At 49.9% G+C, this 25,713-nt stretch overlaps 1 protein-coding gene across 22 annotated transcripts in view; it reads left to right on the forward strand.

The window, feature by feature from the left end:
* Window positions 1–25,713, forward strand: part of Dysf (dysferlin) — a 200,501-nt gene that overhangs the window by 113,023 nt on the left and 61,765 nt on the right. For 15 of the 22 annotated variants that reach the window (XM_048352719.1, XM_048352716.1, XM_048352723.1 and 12 more), the window contains 6 exons: window positions 5,617–5,710; window positions 6,173–6,250; window positions 14,013–14,194; window positions 17,193–17,333; window positions 18,041–18,070; window positions 18,715–18,744. In XM_048352719.1, coding sequence (XP_048208676.1) covers window positions 5,617–5,710; window positions 6,173–6,250; window positions 14,013–14,194; window positions 17,193–17,333; window positions 18,041–18,070; window positions 18,715–18,744 — 555 coding nt within the window. Of the gene's footprint in view, window positions 1–5,616; window positions 5,711–6,172; window positions 6,251–14,012; window positions 14,195–17,192; window positions 17,334–18,040; window positions 18,071–18,714; window positions 18,745–24,595; window positions 24,638–25,713 lie in introns of all 22 variants that reach the window. The other 7 variants (XM_048352710.1, XM_048352717.1, XM_048352709.1 and 4 more) reach the window with 2 other exon arrangements.

Genomic DNA, 25,713 nt, shown 5'->3' on the forward strand with positions numbered 1-25,713 from the left:
GTGGAAACCCTAGAGGGACACACGCATACGCTTGGGCCAGCCCACACGTGGCACTGGGGACTCTCCAGGTTTCCTGAGGCCACTCCCAGCTCCCCAGGGCCCAGCTGGTAGTTTTGCAAGGAATCTAGCAACTGCTTCCAGGCCCTGGCTCCAGCTGTAAATTAAGTGGGTTGCACCCTTGCCTGCTATTTCACTTAAGCTTGCAATCAGCCCTGATTGGGAAGGGAGCTCTATGTGTTTGGGCCTTCCATTACCTCTTTTAAAGGGTTCTCCTTTGGCTGGGTCTGCTGGCCTGTATGGGGTTTTCCTCTAATTCTTACAAGCCAGGGTGGTGAAATGGGTCTGGGGCTCCCCAGAGCCCCATTTGGCACTTAATCCTCTGTAGTTCGAGAGCTCTGCTTAGGTGCTATGACCTCTGATGGGGCAGAGGAGGCTGGGAAGACCCCTGAGGGGAGGCAGGGAGATCCCTAGTTCCATCAGCTAATTCACTGTCTATCCCCAGGGAAGACATTTACAGATCTGGGATCCAGTTTTTTCACTTATCATCTGTGGATGATAATGGCACAGCCAAAATAATAACCTGCCATTACAGAGCAGGGGCTGGAAAACTATGGCCCCTGGTCCAAAGCTGGCCCTCTGCCTGCTTTTGTAAATAAGTCTTCTGCCTTTTCTTTCTTTTCTTTTCTTTTTCTTTCTTTTTTTGGCATTCAGCCAATGCTCAGTCACTTTTATATGGTTTGGGACTGCCTTTGTGCCACAGTAGCAGCCGAGTAGTTTTGACAGGGTCACTACAACCCACAACAGTGTAAGTATTAACCGGCCTGATCAGTGCCCTGATTAGGGCAGGTACGAGGTTCTTCTCTGTTTATGCATTATCTTATTTAACCAATCTTAGAAGGTAGGTTCTCCTAGAAATCCTACCTCACAGATCAGCTAACTGAGGCATAGAGAAGACAAGGAAGAATTGTTTTAGTTGGGCTTTCTCTCATACGTATCATGAAAAGTCTTCCAAGTGATGGCAGGATGAGCAGCATTTTCAGGGCCCATCCCACACCACCACCTTATCTTGCCATCCAGGCAAGGGCCATTGGGAAGAGCCACTGATGGTAGTGAATTCTTGGAAGGTCACTTTCCGTTTGTGCCGGTCAGTGCTCAACAACTAGTTCTCTAGAACAACAAAACAACAATGCCACCTCGTTTTCAGCATGTGTTGATTTCCGTGACCTCTGCTGTGGCTGATATCAAGCTACAGCATGGATAGAGTCACTGCAACGCCCACTGTTAAGACACTGTGGTATGTCATCACACAGATATGCCTCATGTAGCTGAGGAGAGGAACCTAATTAGGATGGGTTGAATATTTTTGTTTTGAAATACAATTTCTTGAGTTCTAAATTTATACAAGCTATTTTCTACTAGTGGTGTGTGTAACAAGTGGCCTATAAAGTTCCTGAGAATCAAATCTGTTCTTGGGAGCCATGGGAGCCCCGTATTTACTGCTCTCAGAGGTTTCTCTGGTCCTGCTTGCATGAGCAAACAGTTGAGGGATGGTTTCTCCCAATGGTAGTGTCCTTTTCAACAGGCCTGTCATGTGTGTTCTCATGCCCTTCCTGTGTAGGAAGTAATCCTTTTGTAACTGGAAGGATTGCAGCCCTCCACCCATGCTGGGCCATGCCCTTTTGCTTGGCCTGGCTAGGGCAAGGAAGGTTTTTGGAGTTCGTTGTGGTCCCCTGACAAGTTTCTGAGGTCCTGTTAGTTCCTGCAAACTATGTGGAATGGCTGCTGAGAAATTGTCCCCTGGCTGCTGAAATGTTGTCCCTGTCTGCTGAATCTACATGGTATGTATCTTTGTCTTCTGCTAGGAGATCCTCATCTAGACCTCCTGGCCCTGTTCAGGGCAGGCACCCTTGCTCCAGGGAGCAGCAGCACATGTGGCAGACCACGTGTGGGGTGGAAGGAATCTGAAGCATGCTGCCCGGCTCTTCTTGGCTTTGTCAGTTTAAATGGAAGAGGGGTCCCCTTCATAGTCTGTGTATTTCCTCAGAATCTGCCAACCTCCTCCCAGCTAAGGTTTTCAGAGGTCAGTCCTGGGAAGACTCAGATGGGTTCGGCTTTGGCCTGGGGCCTTTTGTGAGCCCATTGTGTCCAGAAGGCCGAGACCTCCTTGCTCCTACCTCAGGCTGGAACTGTGGCCTCATGCTGGGTAGCAGTGGGTTGGACACTATCCAGTCCCTCAGCACGCAGCAAAATTCCTTACAGGGCTAGCCCCAGGACACAGTGCATGGCCACAGACCACGTGGCTGCCAGCCCCAGCCCAGGAGTAGAAGGCATGAGCTATGGAGGCAGGAATGTGACTGTGGGAAACCGTATGCCCTGGGCCTGGCCCAGGGGCTGGGCAAGAGTATGTGCACGTGTGTGAGGAGTGGGTGGGCAGGTGGAGACTTGAGTAGCAGCCTCCCCTGTGGCCTGGCTCTGCACAGACTAGTGGGAGCCCTGGCCCTGTGGTCTGCTGCCAGCTGAACAGTGTCCCTGGGCTGCGGTAGTGGCTGTTGTCTCTGTGCAGTGCCGTAAAGCCCCTCAGGAGGAGGAGGTTGAATGGGGTTTTCCAAGGCCTACCTGTGACCTTTCACCCATATAGGGTTTCTCCTAGGTCTAAATGTGTTCCTCAAATTCTTCCTTGTGTGGCCATGTCAGACTCTGACTCTTAAGGCTTGGATGGGGCTGCCTGATACACTCTTTCCTGGCTCCCATCCTGGGACCTTTAGTCCTCTCACTGTCCATGTGGCTCAGGGCATAGGGATGGTTTCTTTCATGTGGTAAGTCTTCACTGAAGCCTGTTTAGTGCCAAATTGTGCTGGAGGCTGGTTCTAAAGAACTGGGCATACCTTGCTGACATGCCTGGTGGGTGGATGCAGGAGAGAAGCTGGGGGAAGGAGGAGGGATTTCTGAGGAAAGCAGGTAGTTAAGGAGGTACTCCTGCCTCAGCAATACCTGAGCTCCCCACAACTCCACTTCTGGCTTTTTTTGGGGGGGTGATTAATTGAAGATAAGAGTTTCTACCCTGGCTGTCTTCGAACCATGATCTTCAGATTTCAGCCTCCAGAGTAGCTAGGAGAACAGACGTGAGTCACCCGCGTCTGGCTGTTCTTTGCTTCTTTCACAACCACTGCAATGTTCTGAAGGATACTATGCAATTATCTCACATTTACAAAAAGATCCATTCAGGGAAGTTTAGTAATTTGCCAAAAGTCACACAGTTAATGACAGGATCAGCATCAGAGCCCAAGTGATCTGGTTTTAGAGCCATATTAAAATTGTGGCCGACACCAGCACAACAATGTTCATCGCAGCACAATTTGTCATAGCTAAAATATGGAACTAACCCAGATGCCCCTCAGTAGACGAATGGATCAGGAAAATGTGGTACACATACACAATGGAATTTTATGCCTCTATCAGAAATAATGACATTGCCCCATTCGTAAGGAAATGGAAGGACTTGGAAAAAATTATACTAAGTGAAGTAAGCCAGACCCAAAGAAACATGGACTCTATGGTCTCCCTCATAAGGAATAATTAGCACAGGTTTAGGCTAGTCACAGCAGAGGACCACAAGAGCCCAATAGCTATGCCCTTATGAACACATAAGATAATACTAAGTGACATGAACTCCATGTTATGGAAACAACTGCTATATCACTGTTGTAATTACTTTCAACATGCCATGTGAAACCATAGCTTCTATTGTTGATGATCCTCTTGTATCCCCTTCCTGTGGTTGTACCTGAACTATCACTGTATCTTATCTGAGTTCATTGGAAACCGTGTATACTGGTATTAGAACTAGGAAAGTGAAAGGGAATAGCAAAATCGAGAGACACAGGATAAGAAGACAATGACTACCAAAGCAATACTTGCAAAACTGGTGTAAACCAACTGAACAACTCATGGGGGGAGAGGGAAAGGGGGAGGGGGAAGGGGGAATGAGGGAGGAGGTAACAAGCAGTACAAGAAATGTATCCAATGCCTAACGTATGAAACTTAACCTCTCTGTACATCAGTTTGACAATAAAAACAAATAAAATAAAATTGTGGCCAAAGGAAGGCTGTGTGTGTGTGTGTGTGTGTGTGTGTGTGTGTGTGTGTGACTGTATTCTCCCTATAAGAAAGGAGAATGCCCAGTGGGAGGGGCCAGAGCCCACTCAGCTACAGCAGGACCCCTCATATCACATCTGCATGTGTGCTATGTGTGTACCCTTTACAGGGAGACTGGAAGGACATGGAGGGACACCCCCCCCCATCTGAGTGGGCTTTACTTAGGCACCGAGGGTATCTGCTGTTGCACAGGGGCTGGAGTGCTGAGGGCCACTGGCTAAGGTAGAGCATGGGATGGGAGAGTGGCCTACCTGCAGCAGAGGACTGGACCTGGGAATAGCAAGCCTTGGTGTTGGATGGGGAGACCGGACCGACCGGTCGCCAGGATTAAAGCATCAGAACTCTGACACTACAGGTGTAAGAGCCACTGAAGGATTCAAACCTGGAGCCACTGGGTCACAAAGTTTGTTTTGGCTTGAAGATGGGCAGGCTGGAAGTGGGAGGACAGGCATCTAGTGGGTTTCTGAGACTAGGAATTCAGGTAAGCATGATTTGGAGAGGAGGACACAGAAGTAGCAGTAGTGTCACATATTTGGAAGCATGAGTCTGGAGTATGGGGACCTTGGAGCTCCAAGGTCTGAGGGGATTCTCTGGAAATGGCTCCAGCCAGGACAAAAGTTAAGGAGGTCCTGGGGCCTGACCAATCTGGGTCTGGTGGGATGAGGAAGCTAGGGCTTTCATAGAAGGTATATGTGCATCTGTGGGGTTAGGAGAGCTACTGGGAAAAGGAATTAGAGCAGAGACTCCTTGTTACTATACCCTGTCATCCCTGAGATGGAGCACAAAAAGACAAAAGAGGGTTGGAGAAATCCCAGAGAATGCAAAGGGAGCGGGCAGCACCAGGCATCTGAGAAGTAGGGCCATTCTCTCCAGTCTGGCTGCAGGTGTGGTTGGAGCTTCTGGCCCTGGGAGAGAGACAGATGAGCCTGAGAGAATGCCCCCAGAGAAGTGTGTGTGTGTGTGTGTGTGTGTGTGTGTAGTGTCCTGATCTTGGTGTCCTCCACCCTCAACTGACTTGTGGTTAAATATTAGAACCTAGTGCTGATGAGCACAAGGCAACAGGCTGGCCCTCTGAATTTGTGCATAGTAATCTGACAAATTGAGCCAGACTATAGACCCACCCTATCTCCTGATCTTGTCTCTGTCCATACCTCTGGACTCTCCCAAGCCCTGACCTGAGAGAGAGAGGAATAGCTCAGGATTCCATTCTGGATGCTTGGTCTTCTCTGAAGGGGCAGAGGAGTTTCCCATAGTCCTCTGGGGCTTTGACATTGGCATATAATGACGCTGCAGGTGAAGATGTGCTCTCCAGAGTGAAATCCAAGGCTAATGGCCCTGCTTTCAGCACTGCTGTATGGGGAATTTCATGACCTTGGGGACCTAGCTCTCTGGGATACTGTCTGCCAACTCTCAGTCCCAGGGGGTGAGAATATGCCCATGACACCACCTTTGTGTCTCCAGGGTGGTGTGGTGGATGACAGGAGTGAAGATTCCATGTCTGTGTCTACCCTGAGCTTCGGTGTAAACAGACCCACAATCTCCTGCATCTTTGATTGTAAGTGATGCTCAGAGGTATGAAGGGTGGGTAGCCTTATACCTCTGAGTGTATGGAATTATGTGGTCAGGTGTTTGTGTGGGAAGAATTGAGTCTGCATGTTTTTACAGTCAGTGTTATTTGGTGTGTCTGTATATGTACGTCTGTTTGTGCATGTCTATGTGTGTGATGTGTTTGAGATTGGACATCCTTGGCCCTGTGCATTGTACTGTCCTGTCATAGGTCTGGCCTTTCCTCCTTCCCCTTCCTCTGCCCTTCTTCCTCAGCTCTAACCTGGCTTAAGTACTCAGCAGTCAAGTGTCTGCCTTTGAGCTCTGACCTTTCCTCCTGACCTGGAGAGACTCACTCCCACAGGGTTTTTGTGTCTTTTGCTGCCCTCACTAGGGGCAGTCCCCACCCTGTAGCTCCAGCCCTTAGCCACCATCAGCTCTTCACCTTAGCATCTTTGTTTCTTCCTTCAAGATGGGAACCGCTACCACTTACGCTGCTACATGTACCAGGCCCGGGACCTGCCTGCGATGGACAAGGACTCATTCTCTGGTAGGTGGCAGAGCAGAGGATCATCCTCAGAGAGTTGACAGCACAGATGTTGGGCCTGAAGGCCAACATCTAGGGAATGGGGCCCAGCATATCTTCTCCTGGGTGGAGTGCAGTCATTGCTGGATGCTATTGTGAGGGTCCTGTGGCCTCCTAAGGTCACATGACCCTCCTCCATGGCTCACTTGACTCCTCAGCAGGGTCTGGCTTGATTGACTCTTTCCTGAAAGCTCCTCTGGTCTTGGCTCATAAGCTACCATTCTCCTCTGGCTCTCTAGCAGCCTCCTTTACCTTCTCTACCTGCTTCATGGCACAAATAGCAATTTATCTGAGCAATTCACCCCATCCAAACTCAGCTCCGTGATCCTCTCACCCCAGCTCCTCTATGCCTTCTGTCTTGGTCTGGGAAACTCCTCTGAATGTCTCAGATCTGTTCCTTCCTCTTTCATGTCACACTGCCATCTCATGCTGCCCTTCTTATCCAGGTCACTTGGTGTCTTTCTGCTTTCCCTGCCAAGACATGCCTGGGCAAGTTGCCATCCTACTTTCAAGCATAGTTATTTTGAAATTAATCTGCTACTCTTCAGCCTGGCATATAAGTCCTTTGAGAGGCATCTCCTGTGAACCTCACCCATTCCACCTTGTGTTTGTGCCCTTTCACATTAGCTCCAGTTTTGTATGTTTTGCTAGCATCTTTTCCACGTCTGGCCTTTTCATCAAGCATCCTGTCTGTCTAGAATGTATTTTCTCCTCAATTTTAGCCTAGTGACCCCCATAGTCAATCTGTCATTCCCAGCCCTGATGCATCTGACTCTCCCCCAAACAAAGCTGGTTGCTGCTTCCTCAGCTCTTGGCCAGCATCTTTCTAGATCTCTCCAGATCACTTGCTTTTTATCTGCCACAACCTCCCCTCTTCGGCTGTGAACTTCTCTGGAAAGTACCTTGTCTACCTTCTGACCCTGAAGCACCAGGCACCAAAAGAATGATACTTACAGAGTGTCACTCTCTACCCAAGCAGCTGCTGAGTCTATTTCATGTGACCTTTCTACTACTCTATGAGGTAGACCTCCAACATCCCTTTTTACAGGTGAAGAAAGGGAGAGAAGAGGTTTACTAACTTGCTTGAGTTAAAAACTAACTGGCAAGAGACAGAGCTAGGAATTAGAGACAAGCTATCACCATCCATAACCTGCTGTTTGGCTGAGTAGGACTGAGTTTCAGGAGAGTGGCCTCCTGGTCACAGAAAGGCTCTGTAGTTGACTACCATATGCCTGTGTTCCTTCTGGCCCATTCTCCCCAAGTGGGGCCTACTGTAGCCCCCATCTCTGCACCCCCAGCTGTGGCTGTTTTCCTTTGCTCTCAGTGACCGACTCCGTAGCCCTCTGCATACAGACAGGCATGGGTGAATTGCCTTCTCTTCTGGACTTTGGGGTCTGGGGCCTGAGCATACCCTCTGTGCAGCATTGCAAAGCCAGTGAGTGTATTACCATTAGCAGTCTGGCAGCAGGTAAATGCTTGCAAGTGATGACTTCTGGGGAAGTGAGTCTAAGACTCTGGCATTGGACTTGACCTTGAGAACAAAGAAATGGACTAACTCACAGCCTCGCTTCCACCTCCTGAGAGGTGATGGGTACAGGCAGCAGGTTTGTGTGGGGCAGGTGACCAGATGGGGCTCAGATGGAAGAGCCCTTGTCCTCTGTGGGCCTAGCTGGCTGAGGACTCCTGTGGGGGGCAGGGGAGGAGCAGGGACTCCTACCAAGGGACCAATGTGGGGAACCAGTGCTCAGTCTGGGGACCCCAGGCTACAGGGTCAGCTTGGCATAGGTCTGCAAAGACGTCACACTTTCCATTCTGGCTCCCTCCCGCACCCCTCAGATAAACATCCCTTGAGCTTTGAGGGCACTGCCCAGGGCTTCCTCAGAGGCCACCAGCTTCTGAATGAAAGGCCTGATTGAGCAGCTGTTGGAAAGGAAAACAGCAGCCAACACGGGGGAACCTATAAAACCCAGAGTGTTTATTTTCACTCCCAAACCCTAAACCAAAGCAATTTCTCCCCTGGAACTGACCCCAGGGTGGCTGGCTGCTTGAGGCTGTGCATGGCCACCGGCTGGCATTTCTCTGAGGAAACTCATGTGTGAATTCAGAATGTCTGGGGCCAGGGAAGGGTCTAGATCCTTCTGCTGCGGGGAGCACTTTCCAGCTGTCTGCCTGTGTTTCAGGCAGAGGGGACCGTCCTTAGGACACAATCCTGCTTCTAACTCATGTTTCCTGGACTCTTTGCTCCTGTGGATTCTGCTTGTCTCCTTATGGTGGCCTTTGAGACTGCTCAGATGCTGGGGCCATATCTACTCCTTCCTGGCTAAGGAACAGAGTGCACATCTAGAGGTGCCTTATTGAGCAACACTAAACTTGAGAGAAAGAGGCTCTTGTGGGAACATTGCTGTACAGGCAGACCGAGGATTGCAACTTGGTGGGACTTTTGAATTTGACAAGCATGGGTCCATGTGAGGGTGTCTGTGGCATGTGTGCTTGTGTTTTGGAACGTGTGGCCTGCCTAGACTTAAGCAGACAAAATGTAGGATGCTGGCTAATTTCAGTGGCTTCCCTTTGCTGTTGAGATGGGGTTGCCACCACCCTGTGAGCATTTGCTAAGCATGCTGGCTTTGCTGTCATTTGAGAGGACTTAGAAATCACAAGTCAGTGCAGTTCCTAGCCCTGCCGCCCCAGGAAGTGACAGCTGTTTCTCCCTGAGCACAGTATGAGCTGGAATATTCCTCATTGTTGACTGATCGTCTGAAGGGAAGTCAGCAGGTAGAAGCCGTTTCCTTTGCTCAGTTGTTTCCCTGGAGCTCTGCTCTGCCCTGTCCCTGGCTGACAACTGCTGCTGTGTTTGTTGGGTGGAGCCATAGCTCTGCAGATGGAATAGCTATCTCAGATAGAGGATTTTTGGGTAACACTGTCATGATGTCACCACATTCCGGGGGAACACCCTTAGCTTTGTGGGGCAGGGCGTAGAGATATTTCTTTGAAGGTCTCATGGATTGGTAGGCTCAGCCTAACCAAGCTAGTGATAGATGGCTTGTAGAGCAGCATCACATTATTTATTAATCTACAGAGCACGTTTGTCAAGAAAGCAGATGGTTCTTTGCTGGTCTCTGGATCCTGGGAGGGTGAAGTGGTATGTCAGGTAGGTTGTCCTGGGAGATGTTCCTACCATGCCAGGACACTGTATGGTCTGATGAACCACAGCTGCTGCACAGCCGGAGCCACATCTTGGTGACCAGTGCTCTAGTTTTCTCCCAGATCTGGACTCTGTCCTGGGAAGTTCTTGCTTTGAGGCTTCTGCTGTCTGGACACTGTCCCAATCATATTTCCTCCCTGTTCCAATCACAGCGTTTTGCTCAAGTAGGCACTGGCTGGGGTAATCCACCTGACAAGCTTAAGGAGAGATTTTCCAGTATGCACTGGAGGCTTGTGAAATGCTCTACTTCAAATACTCCTTAGACACTATGTTGAAAATGAACTATACAATTGTGGGGGGGGGAGGGGAAGGGAAAACTTGGAGAAAGTGAGGGAAAGGGTGACACTGTTCAAAAAGAAATGTACTCTTTACCTAATATATGTAACTGTAACCCTCTGTACATCACCTTTACAATAACAATATTTTTTAAAGTAAACTTGCTCATATTCTGAAGCTAGATCTAAAAATACACTGGGACTGGATAAATTATGCGGGACTCTAGACATTCATGTAAAGTGATACTAAAGGAGGATAGTCTCAAGGGAGGAAAACAAAGGCGCAATGCCTCTGTGCCTCTGATCATATGCAATAATATTTATCAAAATGAACTCCAGGAAATGGAAATGAAGTTTTTTTTTCTTTGTTGTTTTCTTTTTGGTCTTGTTTATCTGTTTTGGGGAGGGTAAGGGAGGCAAAACAAAAGAAGAAAGACAAAATAAAAGGGTTCTTGAGTGAGAGAAACTGGGAAAGAGCTTCTAGATTTATAGCCCAGTGGTATACCAGGCCTGTGTGCAGCTTCGAGGGGACAAGCTGCTAACCTGAGTAAACCCTAGCTCCCCCAGAGAACTGGGAACCACCCATTAGCAGGACTCATCCACAGTGCTTATCATCAGTTCAGGACTGCGAGATCTGTCCACCTCCTCTTCTACCATGACCCACGTCCAGTCCTTGATATTTCTTTCCTTCATCTTTTCACCCAGGCTAACTACTGTTTCCCAAGCCTCTGTGCTCTGTGGTGTCTTTGCTAGTGCCACACTAGGTGCTTGGAAATGAATGCTCTATTTTCCTTGTTCTCGACTCCAGGTAGGAAATCTGTTTTGGGAAGCTTGGCTAGATTCCAACAGGCTACACAGGGATTCTCCCACCCCTCGCAGGTATGGTCCAATGTTCAGTTGCACTTCGCCTTGCATAGTAATTGTTGTTCAGTTGCCATTTCACCCCATAGTTATGATGACAAGAGGTTGAACTGTGGTTCTTATTTCTAGCACCTGTGTTAACCTACCACATTATAGTCAATCAGTACTTTGTATAACAAATAAATGATGTATTACAAATTATGTCAGAGTGCACATCTTTAGCTCTTGGCTAATTTGGATAATTCCCAAGAATATAGGAAAATGAGTATAAACCCTTTTATGTTTCCAGGGCAAACTACTCATGCTCAATTACTTTTCTAAAAGGTTACAGAATTGCTTCCGGCAATAAAGGGGAATACTTATTTTGCAGTCTTTGCCAACACTGAGTTTTATAATTTTTTTAACAGTTTTTCTTAATTTTACAGGAAAAATATTGCTGTAGGATAGTTTTAATTTGCATTGCCTCCATTGTTAGCAGTTTACCCCACCTTCTCCTTCTTAGGAGCTCGGTGTGGCCAAAGAAGCATTAGTCCAGGAGTGGGGAATCTGATTCTGTGATCATGGGCTAGTGACAGTCTTTCTGGGGCAAAGCCTCCTTTTCTGACCAAGGGGTAACACTGCCCTGCCTCCATGCTGGAGGTCTAGACTGGCTGATGAGAAGGCCCGTGGAGGAAGCCTAGCGCTGCTGTAGGAAAGTCAGAGCAACAAGGCTCTGGATCGAGCCAAAGAATTGCCTTTTTGGGGACTTGGTGACAGGGGTCCTTGGCTCTCTTGTGATGAGGGACTCTGCTGGAACCCTTGTGTGTCCATGTCCGGAGAGATCCCACCCAAACGTATTCTTCAGCCCAAGGGGTGCTTCACATGGCCTGGCAGTCAGGACCCAGTCCAAGGCTGTGATGGACTTGGAGCACCCAGTACTTCACCCCTCTTTGTGAAGCAGCCTTCCCTCCTCTTTGCATCCCCACAAGTGGGTGTGTCGGAGTCTATCTCACCACCTTGCTGTAGCAACAAGGCCCCCCTTCCTTGTTTCTTTTCTGGGAGGAGGGGCTGGCCCTGTTGGGGGCAAGGCCAGGCCTCAGCACACAGTAGCTTAGTGTCTGAGGCCCCAGGCCTCCAGGCTTGCTCTTTACAATGCCTTTGTTGTGTGTTTCCCTCCCATGGGCGGGTGGGGCACTCCTGTGTGGGTCTGGGTGAGTTTTGTTTGAAAGCCTGTCCCCCTCCAGTGTTGAGCTCATTGCCTGAGCTGATGGGGCTTCTGGAAGGAGTCAGCCTGCTCCGGGGCCAGCGTGGGGGGTGCTGCCAACACCAATACAGTGTGCACAGCCGCTACAATGTGCAATTGTGATCTTTGTGTAAACGCGGTCAGTCTGAGGCCCGCATGCTTATAAAAATAAAGCATTGGGAAGCACAGGGGGGCGGGAACAAAAGGGGCTTTTTCACTGGCTTTCTAATATGGTTTTATTTATCGGAACACACCCTCCTTTCCTTACTGGAACTGGGAGAGGTCCTCTGCCGAGCTTGAAGCTGATGGTATCACAGCCAGACGGTTTCATTAAATGCACAGACGCCGCTGGGCCCTGCCAGGGGCAGGAGGGAAAGGGCTTAGGGCCAGCCCCACCAGGGCTGGTGCATGGAAAGGGGAGCCTCATGCCAGGGAGCTTCCCTCCAGGTAGGGGTGGTGAGCCATGCTGGTCTCTCCCTGCCCTTTCTTCCTCCAGGGGCCTTCTATTGGCATCAGGTTCAAAACCAATTTCCTGTAGAGGCCCTCTATAATTTGACCCCACTAATGCATTTGTGCCTGTGCTGGCAGGCTGGCCTCAGCCTCAGGGCAACCTCCATTAATAGCCAACTCAGCACTCTCATCCAGCAGGTGCCCAAGGCTTCTACTCTTAATGCAGAGACTCTTCAACCTTATAACCAGCTAGTTGGGTAACAGGCACACTCTCAAACTCCTGTGTCTCCATTCCTTAATGGGAGTCTGGCTGGTAACCCTCCTATCTCCCTATGGCTTCTACTGTCACTCCTGCCAGCCCCTCTCTCTGCTTGCAGTAGCCAAGGCTTGCCCCTTACACTTCTTCTGGCCAGGAAATCCTGCTTCCCCTTTTTGGGGAAGCTGGGTTTATACTAAATATTTCTGAATCCCTCTGAGGCCAACAAGGTCACCCAGGTCCTCTTGAAGTTACCTGGGGAGTCACTGGTAGTGCTGGAGCTGGCCTGTGGGCTCAGAGCCTGCAAGCTACTGCAGGATGGGACAAGGTGAAGCTAACAGGTTGTGTTAGGGCATTGCTTTTGTCCTCCCCATTCAACACCCAATTGGCAGCTTCCTGTATCCTCGGAATTTCCTATCCAAGCACCTTCATCATTTGAGTCTTACTAAATGACATCACATTGGACCCTGTCTGCAAGCTGATGTTCTGTTAGGAGCAGGTAGAAGAACTTCCTCCAAGATCTCTTCCTCCCTCCCAACCCCACACACTCAGTGCCACAGAACCTTCCTTCTCTTGCACTGGTTCCCAAGTGCATCCCCAATGGCAGCATCAGCATCACCTGGGAACTTCTTAGAACTCCAGGGGCCCCACCTGCACTGGCTGCATCAAGGTGTGGGCTGCAACCCAGCAATCTCTGTGTGTGCATTTGAGAGCCACCATTCCCAAATCTGCGAATGATATCATTTGCTTTGGGACTAGGCAGAAAGAATGACTTGTAGTTGGATCCCAGGCTGCAAAGGAGTGGGTTGGCAAGGAGCTCACACCACCTGCTGCTTCAAAACTGAGTCTACATCCAGTTAAGCCAGTACCATCTCTGCCTGGACCACTGTAGTAAACTCATAACTGATCTCCCTATGCCTACTTCTGTCCTGTCTAGTCTGTTCTGTGAGAAGTACCTTGCTGACACAAAGTCCTGGTCATATTATTCTGATGGCATTTCAGAGTTCCCAGAGCCCAACATTTCTCTCTGCTCTTCTTTCTTAAGGAAGCCAGAACATCCTTCATCCTTGCCACAAACCTACTTATTTATTTTATTCCTCAAGATTCTGATCAGAATTGTAATTTTATATTTGTCTGTGCAGATACTTTACATTCTCCTCAAAATCTGTTCCCAGCTCCCAACATCTAGTGACCAGCCTTGGTGATTAGGCTTTGTTAGAACCCTTGCTGGCAGAAGTTCTGGGACTCTCATGCTCATGCTGAGACCATATTCCATTTCCCCGTGGGGGCCTGCCATAGAGAGGCTTCATAGAAGGGCTAGGAGAGTTCCTTGGGGGGAAACAAGTTCCAGCTTGAATGCTATTTCTCCAGAGGGACAACCACAGCCCCGCTCCAGTTTTGTGGTTCAGGTGACTCTCATGGATCTGGCTGTGTCCTTTCTCTCTTCCCAATCCATACAGATCCCTACGCAATCGTCTCCTTCTTACACCAGAGCCAGAAGACAGTGGTGGTGAAGAATACTCTGAACCCCACCTGGGACCAGACACTGATTTTCTATGAGATTGAAATTTTTGGCGAGCCGGCCAGCATTGCAGAGCAGCCACCCAGCATTGTAGTAGAACTCTACGACCATGACACCTATGTAAGTACCCTTGTCTTGTTTCTTATGCCTTGCCACCCTCCTGCTTCAGGAACCCAGGGAAGCCATACTGTGAATGCTGGATCTCCATAGATGTTTGGTTCCCTATCTAGCTGTTGTTCCCTAGACCGTGTATGGTGGCCTCTTTCTTGACCCCTCAGGCTGTAGAGTAATTGATACTATTTTAGAGGAATTAAAAATGGATTGCTAGCATATGTGCTGTGCTCCATGGCAGGCATTGCTAGGTAAATGCAGCAGAGAGGAGGCAGATCTGGAAAGGAGGCTTGGCTGTGGGTTGAGAGCCTAGATTTTCTCTGTTTTTACCTTACTTATGTGATCCTAGGCCAGCCCTTATCCTATTACGTTGGTTGCACAAAAAATTATCAGATACTTGCTTTACTGAGCAGCTGAGTGGCTCCTTGCTTGCAGTTTTCCATCTGGGTGGGAGCTAAGACTCATCCACAGAGAGGAGAATCCTCTACATGAGACATGGTTCAAATATTAGAGCACTAGCTAGGCAAGCACAAGACCTTGAGTTCAAACCCCAGTACTGCCTCCCCTCCTGTGCTGATAGGCATTCTTTATGATTATGCTGTCTAGGATGAAAGCTGGTAGCCTCATGTGGCTAAGAATACTTGAAATGTGGCTTGCACGAACTAAGTAAGTTTAAAATGTTACTGAGTTTTAGTCAGATGCTGGTGGCAGATGCTGGTGGCTATTCAGGGGGCTGAGTTCTGAGTAGCATAGTTTAAAGTCAGCCCAGGTGGATGAACTTGAGAGCTTCTTGTCTCTAATTAAGTAGCAAAAAGCGGAAAGTGGAAGTATGGCTCAAGCAGTACAGTACCAACCTTGAGTGAAAAAATTGGGCAAAAGTGTGAGGCCTTGAGTTCAAGCTCCAGTGCTAGCACATCCCCAAAATTTCATTGAGTTTTAAGAAATTAAAATGCGAATTTAAATAGCTGTAAGTAGCCAATACTGCACTGTTAGATAGTATAGCTCTAAAAGGTTCCCCGAGCGGGCTGGGAATATGGCCTAGTGGCAAGAGTGCTCGCCTCATATACATGAAGCCCTGGGTTTGATTCCTCTGCACCACATATATAGAAAATGGCCAGAGATGGCTCAAGTTGGCAGAGTGCTAGCCTTGAGCAAAAAGAAGCCAGGGACAGTGCTCAGGCACTAAGTCCAAGGCCCAGGATTGGCAAAAAAATTTAAAAAAGGTTCCCAGGAGGAAACATTTGCACTAGGTTGGAATGGCAGGGAAAGTGGTAAAGAAGACAAGGAAGACTGAGGTGGGGTGTTGGGGACTCTGAGAGAGCTGAGTGGGAGATTATAAGGAGAGGGGTGGGCAGGCTGGGAAGGAGAAAGCAGGATGAAGCTGGGGGGATTGGGTGATGAGATCAGCCCAATATTGTAAGAAGTTGTGAGCATGGATACTACTGGAAAAGATGACTGGGCAAAGAGGCTGGGCCTGGGCAGCAGGTGGCAGAGGGGTAGAAGATATTTCTAGTAAGAGCTGCCACTACTGTATGTCAGGTGCCCCGGGAGAGCGTGGGAAGGGTAATGTTCAGAGCACTAACCACGTGGGGCTGGGGAAGCCAGCAGAGGGCAAGATGGGCTTGGGTTATGAAGGTCAAGGGAAAAGTTGGGGCCACAGGAAGAAACTGAAGGGAGGAGTCCAGTTAGGACATAAGAGTTGAGGGCCTGGCACCTAACTACCCCCAATTCAGGCCAAGTCTCTTTGGTAACATGCCTGGCTGGCCAACACAGACTGTCTTACAAAGCACCCAACCTCCTCTTCTTAGAATATTGCTCTGAACTTGTCATTCCCCTGAAGGCCAGGGGGCAAGAGGGACCCAGGGGGAGAACTCTGTTTATGTTTTCTCCCTGGGATCCTAAGGATGCGCTGAGGTGTACCCATTGTTCGTTTTGTACCTGCTGGCAGATGATCCTTGCTCAAGCAATGCGGCCTGCCTGCACAGGCACTCTGCTAGTCCCACTCCTCTCCAAGACCCAGCAAGCTAGAGAGGTGACTATTGGCCCAGAGGGACCCAGGACTATTTCCAGTGCTGCAGCTACTGTCCAATCTGAGCCATTTGTGCTGGATTGTCACTGGTGTAGGCACATATTCAGGAGCTGGTGGCTGTCTCATGATGGCTTTTGGGTTATGGAGGTCTCCTGCAGTGCCATGACTACAGGCAGGGTTGCTTCCCAGAGAATATTTTGGGTCTCTGTGTGCTGGGCAAAGCCTGAGAATTTGTGAGGGCCACGACATCATCTGGCTGAGACAGAGGTTTGCTGAGCTTGGGCAGGGAAGTGTCTGTGTAGGAGGTAGAGAAGGGAGAGGCCAGCACCACTGGAGGAAATAGCCATGCCAGGGCAGCTGAAGCTGGCAGGCTGGAGTGGAGGATGTGTGGTCAGGAAGTGAGGCAGAGAAGGAGACGTGTGCAGGCTACAGTGTGAGGGTTCTGGTGCCAGAGGAGCGTGTGGACGCTGAACTCTGAGTGGCCAGGAGCCAGGAGAAGGTACCTAGGCAAAGGAATTGATCAGGTGCAAATAGCAATTTAGCAAGACTCACTTAAATTGATAAGTGAGGTCACAGCTTTCCCATTTGAAAATGGGGGGATTTAAGGGTGAAATGAATAGTCAGGAGATGTGGTCCTCAGAAATGTCAAACACAGACTTTGGTTGAGGGCATTAGAGAAATGCCAGAGGTTGTTCTTCTGCTTCTAGTGGGCTCAGGAAGGACAGTAGTTGGATATTCAGAGGGATTTCCTAGCCATGGAGGGAATTTAAACGTAGCACAGTGGCCAGAGGATTCTGGCAAATTGTCCTTGTCCATTCTGCACAAAGGGGCTGTCCTACCTTTTGAGGTCCTTTCTAGTCCAGTCCAGGAGGTAAGAGGCAGGTCTGGTTCTCTTGGAGGCCACTCCCAGTCCTGTGCTGGGTGGGTGGGTGGGTTGGGTAGGGGGCATTGACTTCTCTTCCTCTATACCTGCTTTAGGGTGCAGATGAGTTTATGGGCCGCTGCATCTGTCAGCCAAGTCTGGAACGGATACCCCGGCTGGCCTGGTTCCCACTGATGAGGGGCAGCCAGACGGCGGGAGAGCTGCTGGCATCTTTTGAGCTTATCCAGAGAGAAAAGGTGAGCCTGTTTCATATTCAGACCCAGGAGGCCCAGCTGGGACATAGGGCAAGGGCTTGGTGGAACACAGTGGGATAGGACTGCTACTTTGGTGCACTCTTCTTCCCCTCAAGGGCCAGCACTCAGTGGGAGCCTGGGTGGCGTGCTCTCCCTTAGATCTCCCGTGGAGACCTGCTTTGTGTATCTTTCCAGGTTGGGACACAGTAGATCACTGCAGTAGAATGCAGGAATCTGGATTGTCAGTCTTCTGGTCACTGGGTTTATTCTGCCTGGGCCATATCCTCACACGGTTTTTTTGGGGTGGGGGCCCTGAGTCCTGGAGGAGGAGCCTCCGCTGCAGCAATGAGAAAACTCTAGTGATAGTAAGGACAAGATCCAGGGTGCAGTGACAGTTCTGCCATGGCCTGACTATGTGGCTATGTGGCTTTGGAAGCCAAATACCTGCTAGGAAAGAAACTGCCCTCAAGTGAACCCCCACATGTAAACTGATAGGAGGGGGCTGTCCTGGGTGCTATAGTGCACTGCCAGCTCAGCTTCCTCCTGCACTATCCATTCTCCCAGGAAAATAGTTTACAAACCTCTGCTCTGTCGAATCAGGGACATATTCTACTGCTGTCATTGATGTGTTTGCCTGGCCAGAACAGAGATGAGGGGGCTGGGGCCTTGGGTGACAAGTACATGACCAAAGTCCCTTCTCCTTTTGCTAGCCGGCCATCCACCATATTCCTGGTTTTGAGGTAAGTCTTGTTTTTTATGTTTGAGCGGGTTGCCAGCTTCCCTGTTCACCATCTCTCAGGCTAGGCAGGGCAGACAGAACATCCTGACCCCATTCCACCTGGATGGTATAGACCTGTGGTACCAGCTCTATGTGATTCCTAGGCCAAAACAGGCTCAGCCTTCATGAGGCAGCCCATTCAAGGTCTAGACAATTCTTGCCGCACAGTCCCTTCTTTACCACCCCTATCTCTCTTGTTCTCTACTTTTTTCCCAAACTCCTAGCCCATCTGAGCTTTAGATTTAAGTTCTTTTAGGCCTGTAGACACTAGGTTATTGTTCCCCTTGGCTCCCCAAGTCTACATGCTTCTGAAAGAGCAACAGCTCTAGGGGCCTGACTTTTTCTGGGGTCCCAGGTCCTTCCCACCCTTTGTCCATTATTCTCCTTCCTCCTGCCATTTCTGGAGCTGTGTAGATTCTTCTGCTTGGCACTCATTGGTCCCTCTGGCTCTGAGATCACCTTAGGGGGTATGGGTGAGGGTATCACCACACGAGTGACCTGCTGATGTCTGGTATTGCCCAGCTATGCTCCTGATTACTAATGGAGAACTTTGACCCATCTTTGTTCCCCCACCATTGCCTGGAACATCTTGTGGTTGTGATCTAGGTACAAGACACATCAAGGATCCTGGATGAGGTGAGCTGAACCTGTGGCTGGGGAGATGGGAGTAGCAGACACAGATGGAGGTACAGACCCACTCTAGCATGTGCCTAGAGCCTTTCAGGTTCCCAGTGCCCAAAGGCATGAGTCCCAGGGAGACCTGTTTATTTTGTTCCCTCTGCTCTGTGTGGATCCATGACTATCTAAGGTGTATCCCGGGGGTTATTCTAGCTCCAGACTCTTAAGAGGCCAAACTCACCTACACTACTCAGATGAGGATATCTAGTTGAATAGTAGGTGACATGTTTTCATGAATAAAATGTTCAGTAGAGGCAAGAGTAGCCAAGGAACCCTTCTGGTGAAGGCAGCATTAGTTGGACATTGTTGTAGCACTTAGGAAGAAGATGGGAAATGTGTGGTTGGCTCATGGGGCTAAGACACAATACAGGGTCCCAGCAGGGGAGTGCTGAGGGTCCTTCCTTAGGAGCTGAAGAAGTTTGGAGTTTGCATCTTATCAAAACAGACCACATCCCTGAGGATGAGAAGCACGTTCTCTTATGATTTCCTGTGCATCTGTAAGGAGACTGGTCATGGGTGAGCTGGGGGTGGGGGAGGGGGGGACATGGAGACAGACAGGGAGAGCCCTGGGCAAACTGGGAAAGGGCAGCCACTTCCTGCCATCAGGGAATCCCCAGCCTGGGAGTGGACACCATTTGACATTTTCAGTACAATTTGGACTTGAAGCTCAGGATCAGGATGTGGGATCTGCAGGCCCTGCACCTCTTACCTCACTTCCTTTTGCTCCCAGACCAAGGTGGGGTCTGCCAAGTGAGCTGGCCATAATTGCGCCTGACAGGCAGCCTCCTGCTTCTGGCTGCAGTTGCGAAAGACTGCCGTTTGGAAAGGGAGGCAGAGTCTGGTCCAGGGAAGCAGCACGGAGCCCTCACTCTTGATTGAGAGTGCTCTGTGGCCAAAACCCACAGCCTGCTCTAAGGAAGACCCAGCCCAGGGATGAGTTATTAAACAACAACAAGAAAAGAAGCTAAAATTCTTAATAACTGGATTTGTCATATATAACAGCAAAGACTCCGATTCTGAGAGCAGGGATCTGGCTGTGGTCTGGTTGTCAGGAAGCAAATCAGAATTGCAGTTTGGGGCCAGACCCTGAAGAAAGCCAAGTGTCCTGCTAGGGCCAGCCAGGCCACAAACTGAGGCCTTGTGTGGTCAGCAGGCATGGGAGAGAACCAGCCCTGGGGGTCTCCTGGACACAGGGTTGGTCTGAGCCAGCAGGTTCCAAAGGTCTGAGGCCTAGTAGGCGATGAGAGGAGTATCATCTGATTCAGGGGACAACCCCACAAAATGATTCGTCACTGCCTTCATCCCTCAGGGTTCCTCAATCTAGCTACGGCCAGTGGCTTAGCCTACTTCTCCCTCACTAGAAGGCTGAGTCCAAGTCAAGACTCTGGGTGCTGTTTGGCTTTAAGATTCTCAAAGAGCAGGGTGGAGGCCAGTCGATTCTGCAGGAAGGCCTGACACCCTGGTAGGGTTTTTCTATCTTTTTGGCTGTAGCTAAGTTCCTGCCTTATATTGCCATTCAGCCTCTCAAAGATGCCCAGCCTGCCAGCCTTCTCGGAGCTCTGGGAGGTCTGGGGTGGGGACAGGTAAGGGATTAGGAGGTTATTGAGAGACTAGCGCAAAGGCGATAGAGACAGTTGCAGTGATGGAGGCCCAGCCTCCAGCAGGGGAGGCAGGAGAAACAGCTGGGATCAGCAATCTGAATACTAGTTTAAGGATGGCCCCTCTACTGGGGAGTGACTCTCCTCTATCTCAGCCAGGTGTAGAGATTCACACGTGTCTGTGCAGAAGCTAAATGCCATCAGTGCGATATAATGCTGGCTGCCCAGGCAGAGGGCTTGTGGGTGGGCTTCCTGGAAGAGGAGACACTGAACTGGCTTCTGAAGCAGAGATTGGCAGAAAGGGTTAGGGAGGGGCTCCAAGCACTTGAGGCTCCTTGAGTTGGGGGTACATTTCAACCTCAGGTCAGCTTGGTGAACAAGAGTACCCATCTCTTAGGCTCTGTGTCCATCCTGAAAGTTCCTCCTGGCGGCTTTTGGGGAAGTGGACATTTTATTGGGGATTGGATGGAGGGAGCGGCTACTTCCTGCTCTCCAGACCTGTTGCTCTTTTTGCCTTTGTCTTTCTCTTTTTCTGAATCTCTTCCCACTCTCCTCGTCACGGCTCACCCTTCCTCTGTGCTCCCTGGCCTATCTCCCTCCTTCCCTGCCTCTTCTGAGTCCTTGTCTCCTTCTTTTTCCTTTTTGTCTGGAGAACAAAGGCAGTCCACGCTGCCAAGGGGGAATGAGTTCAAACAAACTGCAATGTTAGATTTCCTGAGTAATGGAGGGTGTGTGCATGCACGTGTGAGTGCATTGTGCGTGCACGTACACTCTTGAGAACACAGGCGCATGCACACATGGCAGGGGAGGTGCTAGTGAGCTCCTTACAAACAAGGGCCCCTGTGAAATGAAACTCGTGTAGATTAAGACCCCCCAGGACTTTGAGGTCCCACCATCTAGGGGGTGCAATTCTGTCCTTTCCTGCTCCATAGCAGGGATGCCCTGGTGGAAGGGTTTGCACACTTCCTGCCTGGCTTCACTGCCACTTAAGCGCCAACCAGCTGCCACCCTAGCCATCCTTCCTAATCGGCATGACAGGTTGTATATCTTTTGTTCTGTGATACACCGGAGGTAGTCTCCTTGCACCCTTACAACCACTAGAAGGAAAAAAAAATTCACTGTTTTGCAATCAGGAAAATAAGCTCAGTGGTCCTCCCATCCCCCTACTCCTCCCCCCAAGGCCTTAATTTGAAACACTATTTTTCCTGGGAAGTGTAATTAGAGCAACATGTTGTTCCTAACAAGCTGGGTGGGGCAGGCAGACAATGGAGCCCTCCCAGCCTGCCTGGCTGCCCCCTGCCTGGAGCTCCCTGAGGAACTGGGATGTGTATGTCCAGAGGGTCTCCGTGCTGTCTCCTGCCACATGAGGTGGGGGGTCCGTGGGCTACTGGTGACAGGGCAGTCTAGATGGCTGGAGAGGCTTGTCAACACTTCCCCTGTCCTGGAAACAAGTAGCTGTCTAGTGAGGGGGGCGGGGAGCGGTGTCACTAGGCAGAGGGGGTGCTCTCCTCATGATTCAGGGCCTCAGCTCCCTGTGCTGGACTGGCCATAGGGCAGGTAGAAAAAGGGGACTTACAGGTGGCATCTGCTCTGATGAAGAGCAGATGGCCTCTATTGTTCTTGGTGGCCTTGGTTGGAGCTGGCTTGATGAAACACCTTGCCCACCCGTAGATGCAGTCTGTGTGGAAAACTCAGGTCTGCCCTGTGTTCAGAGCAGGTGAGCAAGGGGCTAGTCAAATGCGTTTTCCACTAACTAGGCTTCTATGGTATGGCTGGCCTTGAGGGCTATGATCCTCAGAGCCCCCATCACCCAAAGGACAGAATCAGGTGTCCCCCTTGCACCTGCAGCCTGCACCTCTCCCCTCTTTGGGTCACATCAACTCCACTGAGGACTACTATCCTGGAGGGAGTGTGCTGAACCCCTCAGGGTTCAGTTGAGAGAAAGGAGAGTGGAGAGAAAGGCTGGAGAGCTTGCGATCTGCTCAGTATTTCTGGACTTCTTCCCATGTGGGAGATGACTGAACACGCTAGGACCATAGGAATTGGATCACAGTAGGAAGGGTGCAGGGTCACTTAGGTTAAAATATATCAAAGATATCAGAGAGAAGCATTTTGAGAAGTTTCTGGAGCCTTTGAGGAAATTTCCTGGCAGATGGAAAGCCATCTTGACCTTGAATCCTCTCGAACTCTCTATGAAAACTGCTAGATTCATAAAGGCAGTGGAGGAAGTTTTTCACAAAGGGACCAGCAAGCAGGCATGGTGAGGACCAAAGACTGGCTGAAGCAAGTGGGAGCAAAAACTCCCTCCATTTTTCCTTCCCTCCCTCCCTCTTTCCTTCCCTCCCTCCCTTCCTTCTTTTCCTGAGGTTTAAACTCAGGGCTTACCCTTGCTAAGCAAGTGCTCTGCCACTGGAGCCATTCCCCAGCAAGATTCATTTCTTGAGGTATCATTTTACCCCCCACTCACCCATTGGCTACCCTCTCTCCTTCTCTTTTCCCTGCCTTTCCTCCTCCCCTCCTCTGTCCCTTCCTTAAGTTACCCATTCTATTTTTTTATTTGATGGATTTATATGTGACCCCAGTGTACAGAACTGCTGATTTAACCAGGAACACAGTCAAGGGCACACAGAGATGGCACAGGGTTTCTGATGTGTCTTTTCAATGGGACAAAGAATAGTAGCTATGAGACTCATGGGTGGGGGTGCTTACATTTGAGCTCAAGGCACCAGGGAAGATGTAAGTGGGCATCTGACACCCAGGCAGGAGGCAGTGAAGTGAGATAAAACTGTACTCCATGTGGAGTGACAGTGAACTGCAAGCCTCAAAGTGAATGAGAGCACAGAGCTGCCTGCCACTTGCTAGAGTGCTCTGAGATTGAGACTCTCTGGGGAGGTGGCTTGTCAATGTTCAGGGCCCTGGGAAGGAAAGTTATGTGGTGAGAGTTGTAGTTGGAGAAGTCTAAAGGAGCTAGAAGAAGATGAGTGGTCCTCAAGGCCATGTTGAAGAGTGCATATGTCCTGTGGAGGTGGGGAGACTTACAGGGCCTTAAGTGGGGAGTGACAGCTTTAGAAAGGTCACCCTGGCTGCAGAACACAGTGTGCATTGGGAGCTGGGATGGAGTGTGCGAAATCAGGTGTCAGGAGGCCAGTGAGAGATGATTCTGGCCAGTCCAGTGCTCACTTGGAACCAAGGAAAGAAAACAGGTAAATAGGAGAGGGGGAGGGGAGGGAGAAGGAGAGAGACAGAGAGTCTTTCTTAAGGACAAAATCTCCAATGTTGGTGGTCAAGCAAACATAGCAGTGAGGAGAGGAGAAAACAAGGGTGGTATGGCATGGGGTTTTGTTTTGGTTTGTTTGTGGACTGGTTGTCTAGGTAGGGCTAGGCTTTGAGATGACATTTGAAGGAAGCAATTTTATTTTTAATGGGGTAGTGGAGATCAAGAATACATTTGGGGGTAAGTTCAATATGAGAAGCTAGTAGGACACATGGATGAACCGAGAATAAAGACGCTAGGGTGGGGTGGGGGCTGGGATCTGAGTTTAGGAGAATCAGGAGTGAAAGGCTATAAGAGCGAAGGAGCCCTGGCTTTCTAGGGCTGAATGGAGGAAGAGAAGGAGGTTGCCAGTGAGACTCAGCCCTAGAGGGCAGGAGTAACAGTGGCCCTGCAGTATAGAATACAGGAAAATGCTGCTGAGGATCAAGAGTATCCTTTGGGCTGAGCTACAAGGAGGTCATTGTTGCCTTTGGAGAGAAGGCTTTGCTGGGAGGGAGTGCAGGAGGTAATGAGAGAAGACAGGGAGAAAGAGAAGAGAGGGATGGCTCCTATAGACAGCCCAGAGGAAATGGTGTGGATGAAGTGGCTAACCATGTGTTGGGAAGGAAAGATCAGGCAACAACATGAATGATGGAAAGGACTGGGAGAGATGGGATTCAGGGAGAGCATGCAGGAGCACATGTGCAGCAGTAGCTGCAGACACCAGGGGCAGAGGACTGTGGTGAGTTTTCATGGTGGGCATTGGGAATCTAGGGGTCACACAGATGGGGATCCCAAGCAGTTAACACCAAATGGCACAAGGCAGGTATGTCCTGGGAACAGCATGGTGGACAGAGACGGCTGTGGAATGAGCATGGTGGCCTTGTGCTGAGGACACACCTCTAACCTCTGTCTCTGCTTCTCTTCCTTCGGCCTCCGTGGATTTGGCCTTCCACAGCTGTGTGCTCCTGCCTTCTTCCTCCAGGGCCTTCTGCAGACGGTACTAGCACTTATCTTGCTACAGGGCTTTGTTCTGTCTTCAGGGTGAGGGTTCAAGGAAAGGCCGTGGGGAACTTGATCCTTAGCATCCAGAGAGGACCTCATCATCACAGAGCTTGAGGGAGCTAGGAAAGAAGGATAAATATGTTCTGGGGGCAATATATTAATGAAGTTTCCTTAGTGACTTTCAAAGAATGTCACAACCCCGTGAAAGGGATCAGACTTCCTGCTTCCCCTGAGGGGAACGTATTCCTTCCCTTGTTCCTGTATTTGCTCCTTTTGGGCTTGGTTCCACAGTGGGCTGGGCGCCACTAGAGTCCACGAACAGGCCACAAACAGTCCTTGAAGTATAGCTCTGCACAGCCATCTGATGCTGGTAGCCTTAGAGTGCTAGGGGGGCACATGGAACTAGGGGTCCCTTTAGCAGCCAGGCCACTGCTGCAGGTGTGTAGGTCCTGTTTCTGTGCTCTGGAAACTTTCCTGGGGACCATGATGACTGAAGCAAGGCAACCCCTGGAAGTATGCATCCTCGCAGTCCTGTCCATAACCCTGCCTGGTCAGTCAAAAATATAGGTGCTTCTTATGTCATGTCAGTGTGAGCCTGGGCCTGGAGGAAAGTGACCCGTTCCAACCTTGTGTCCTGATGACTAGGGATAGTTATAAAGCCAGCATTGTTCTGGGTGGTGTTCTCCTTAAGTCACCCTGGGAAGAGCAACACCAACGCCAATGGCAAAAACAATGGCACTGACAGTAATTACAGCTATAGCCAATTATTAAACGCCATCTGTCTGCTGTTTTAGGTACACTTTACGTTCCTTCTCTCATTGTGTTCTCAAAGCACCTTCATGCATCTCGTTATCCTCCATCTCTTTGATGGTGCTGAGTCACAGGTTGAGTAACCTGCCTAGCATCACCTAGCTAGGAAGTGGTGGAGCTGGCTCTGGAGTCCAGTCTGTCTAATTCTAGAATGGAGCTGCTCCTTGTTATAGGTGAAGGAAACATATCTGTCATTGGGAGGCCAGTGTACAGGAGAGATGGTTGAAATCTCATGAAGACAGGAGAAAGCAGTATTCTTTT

The sequence above is a fragment of the Perognathus longimembris genome, chromosome 8 (assembly GCF_023159225.1).
Source record: "Perognathus longimembris pacificus isolate PPM17 chromosome 8, ASM2315922v1, whole genome shotgun sequence".
Lineage (NCBI taxonomy): Eukaryota > Metazoa > Chordata > Mammalia > Rodentia > Heteromyidae > Perognathus > Perognathus longimembris.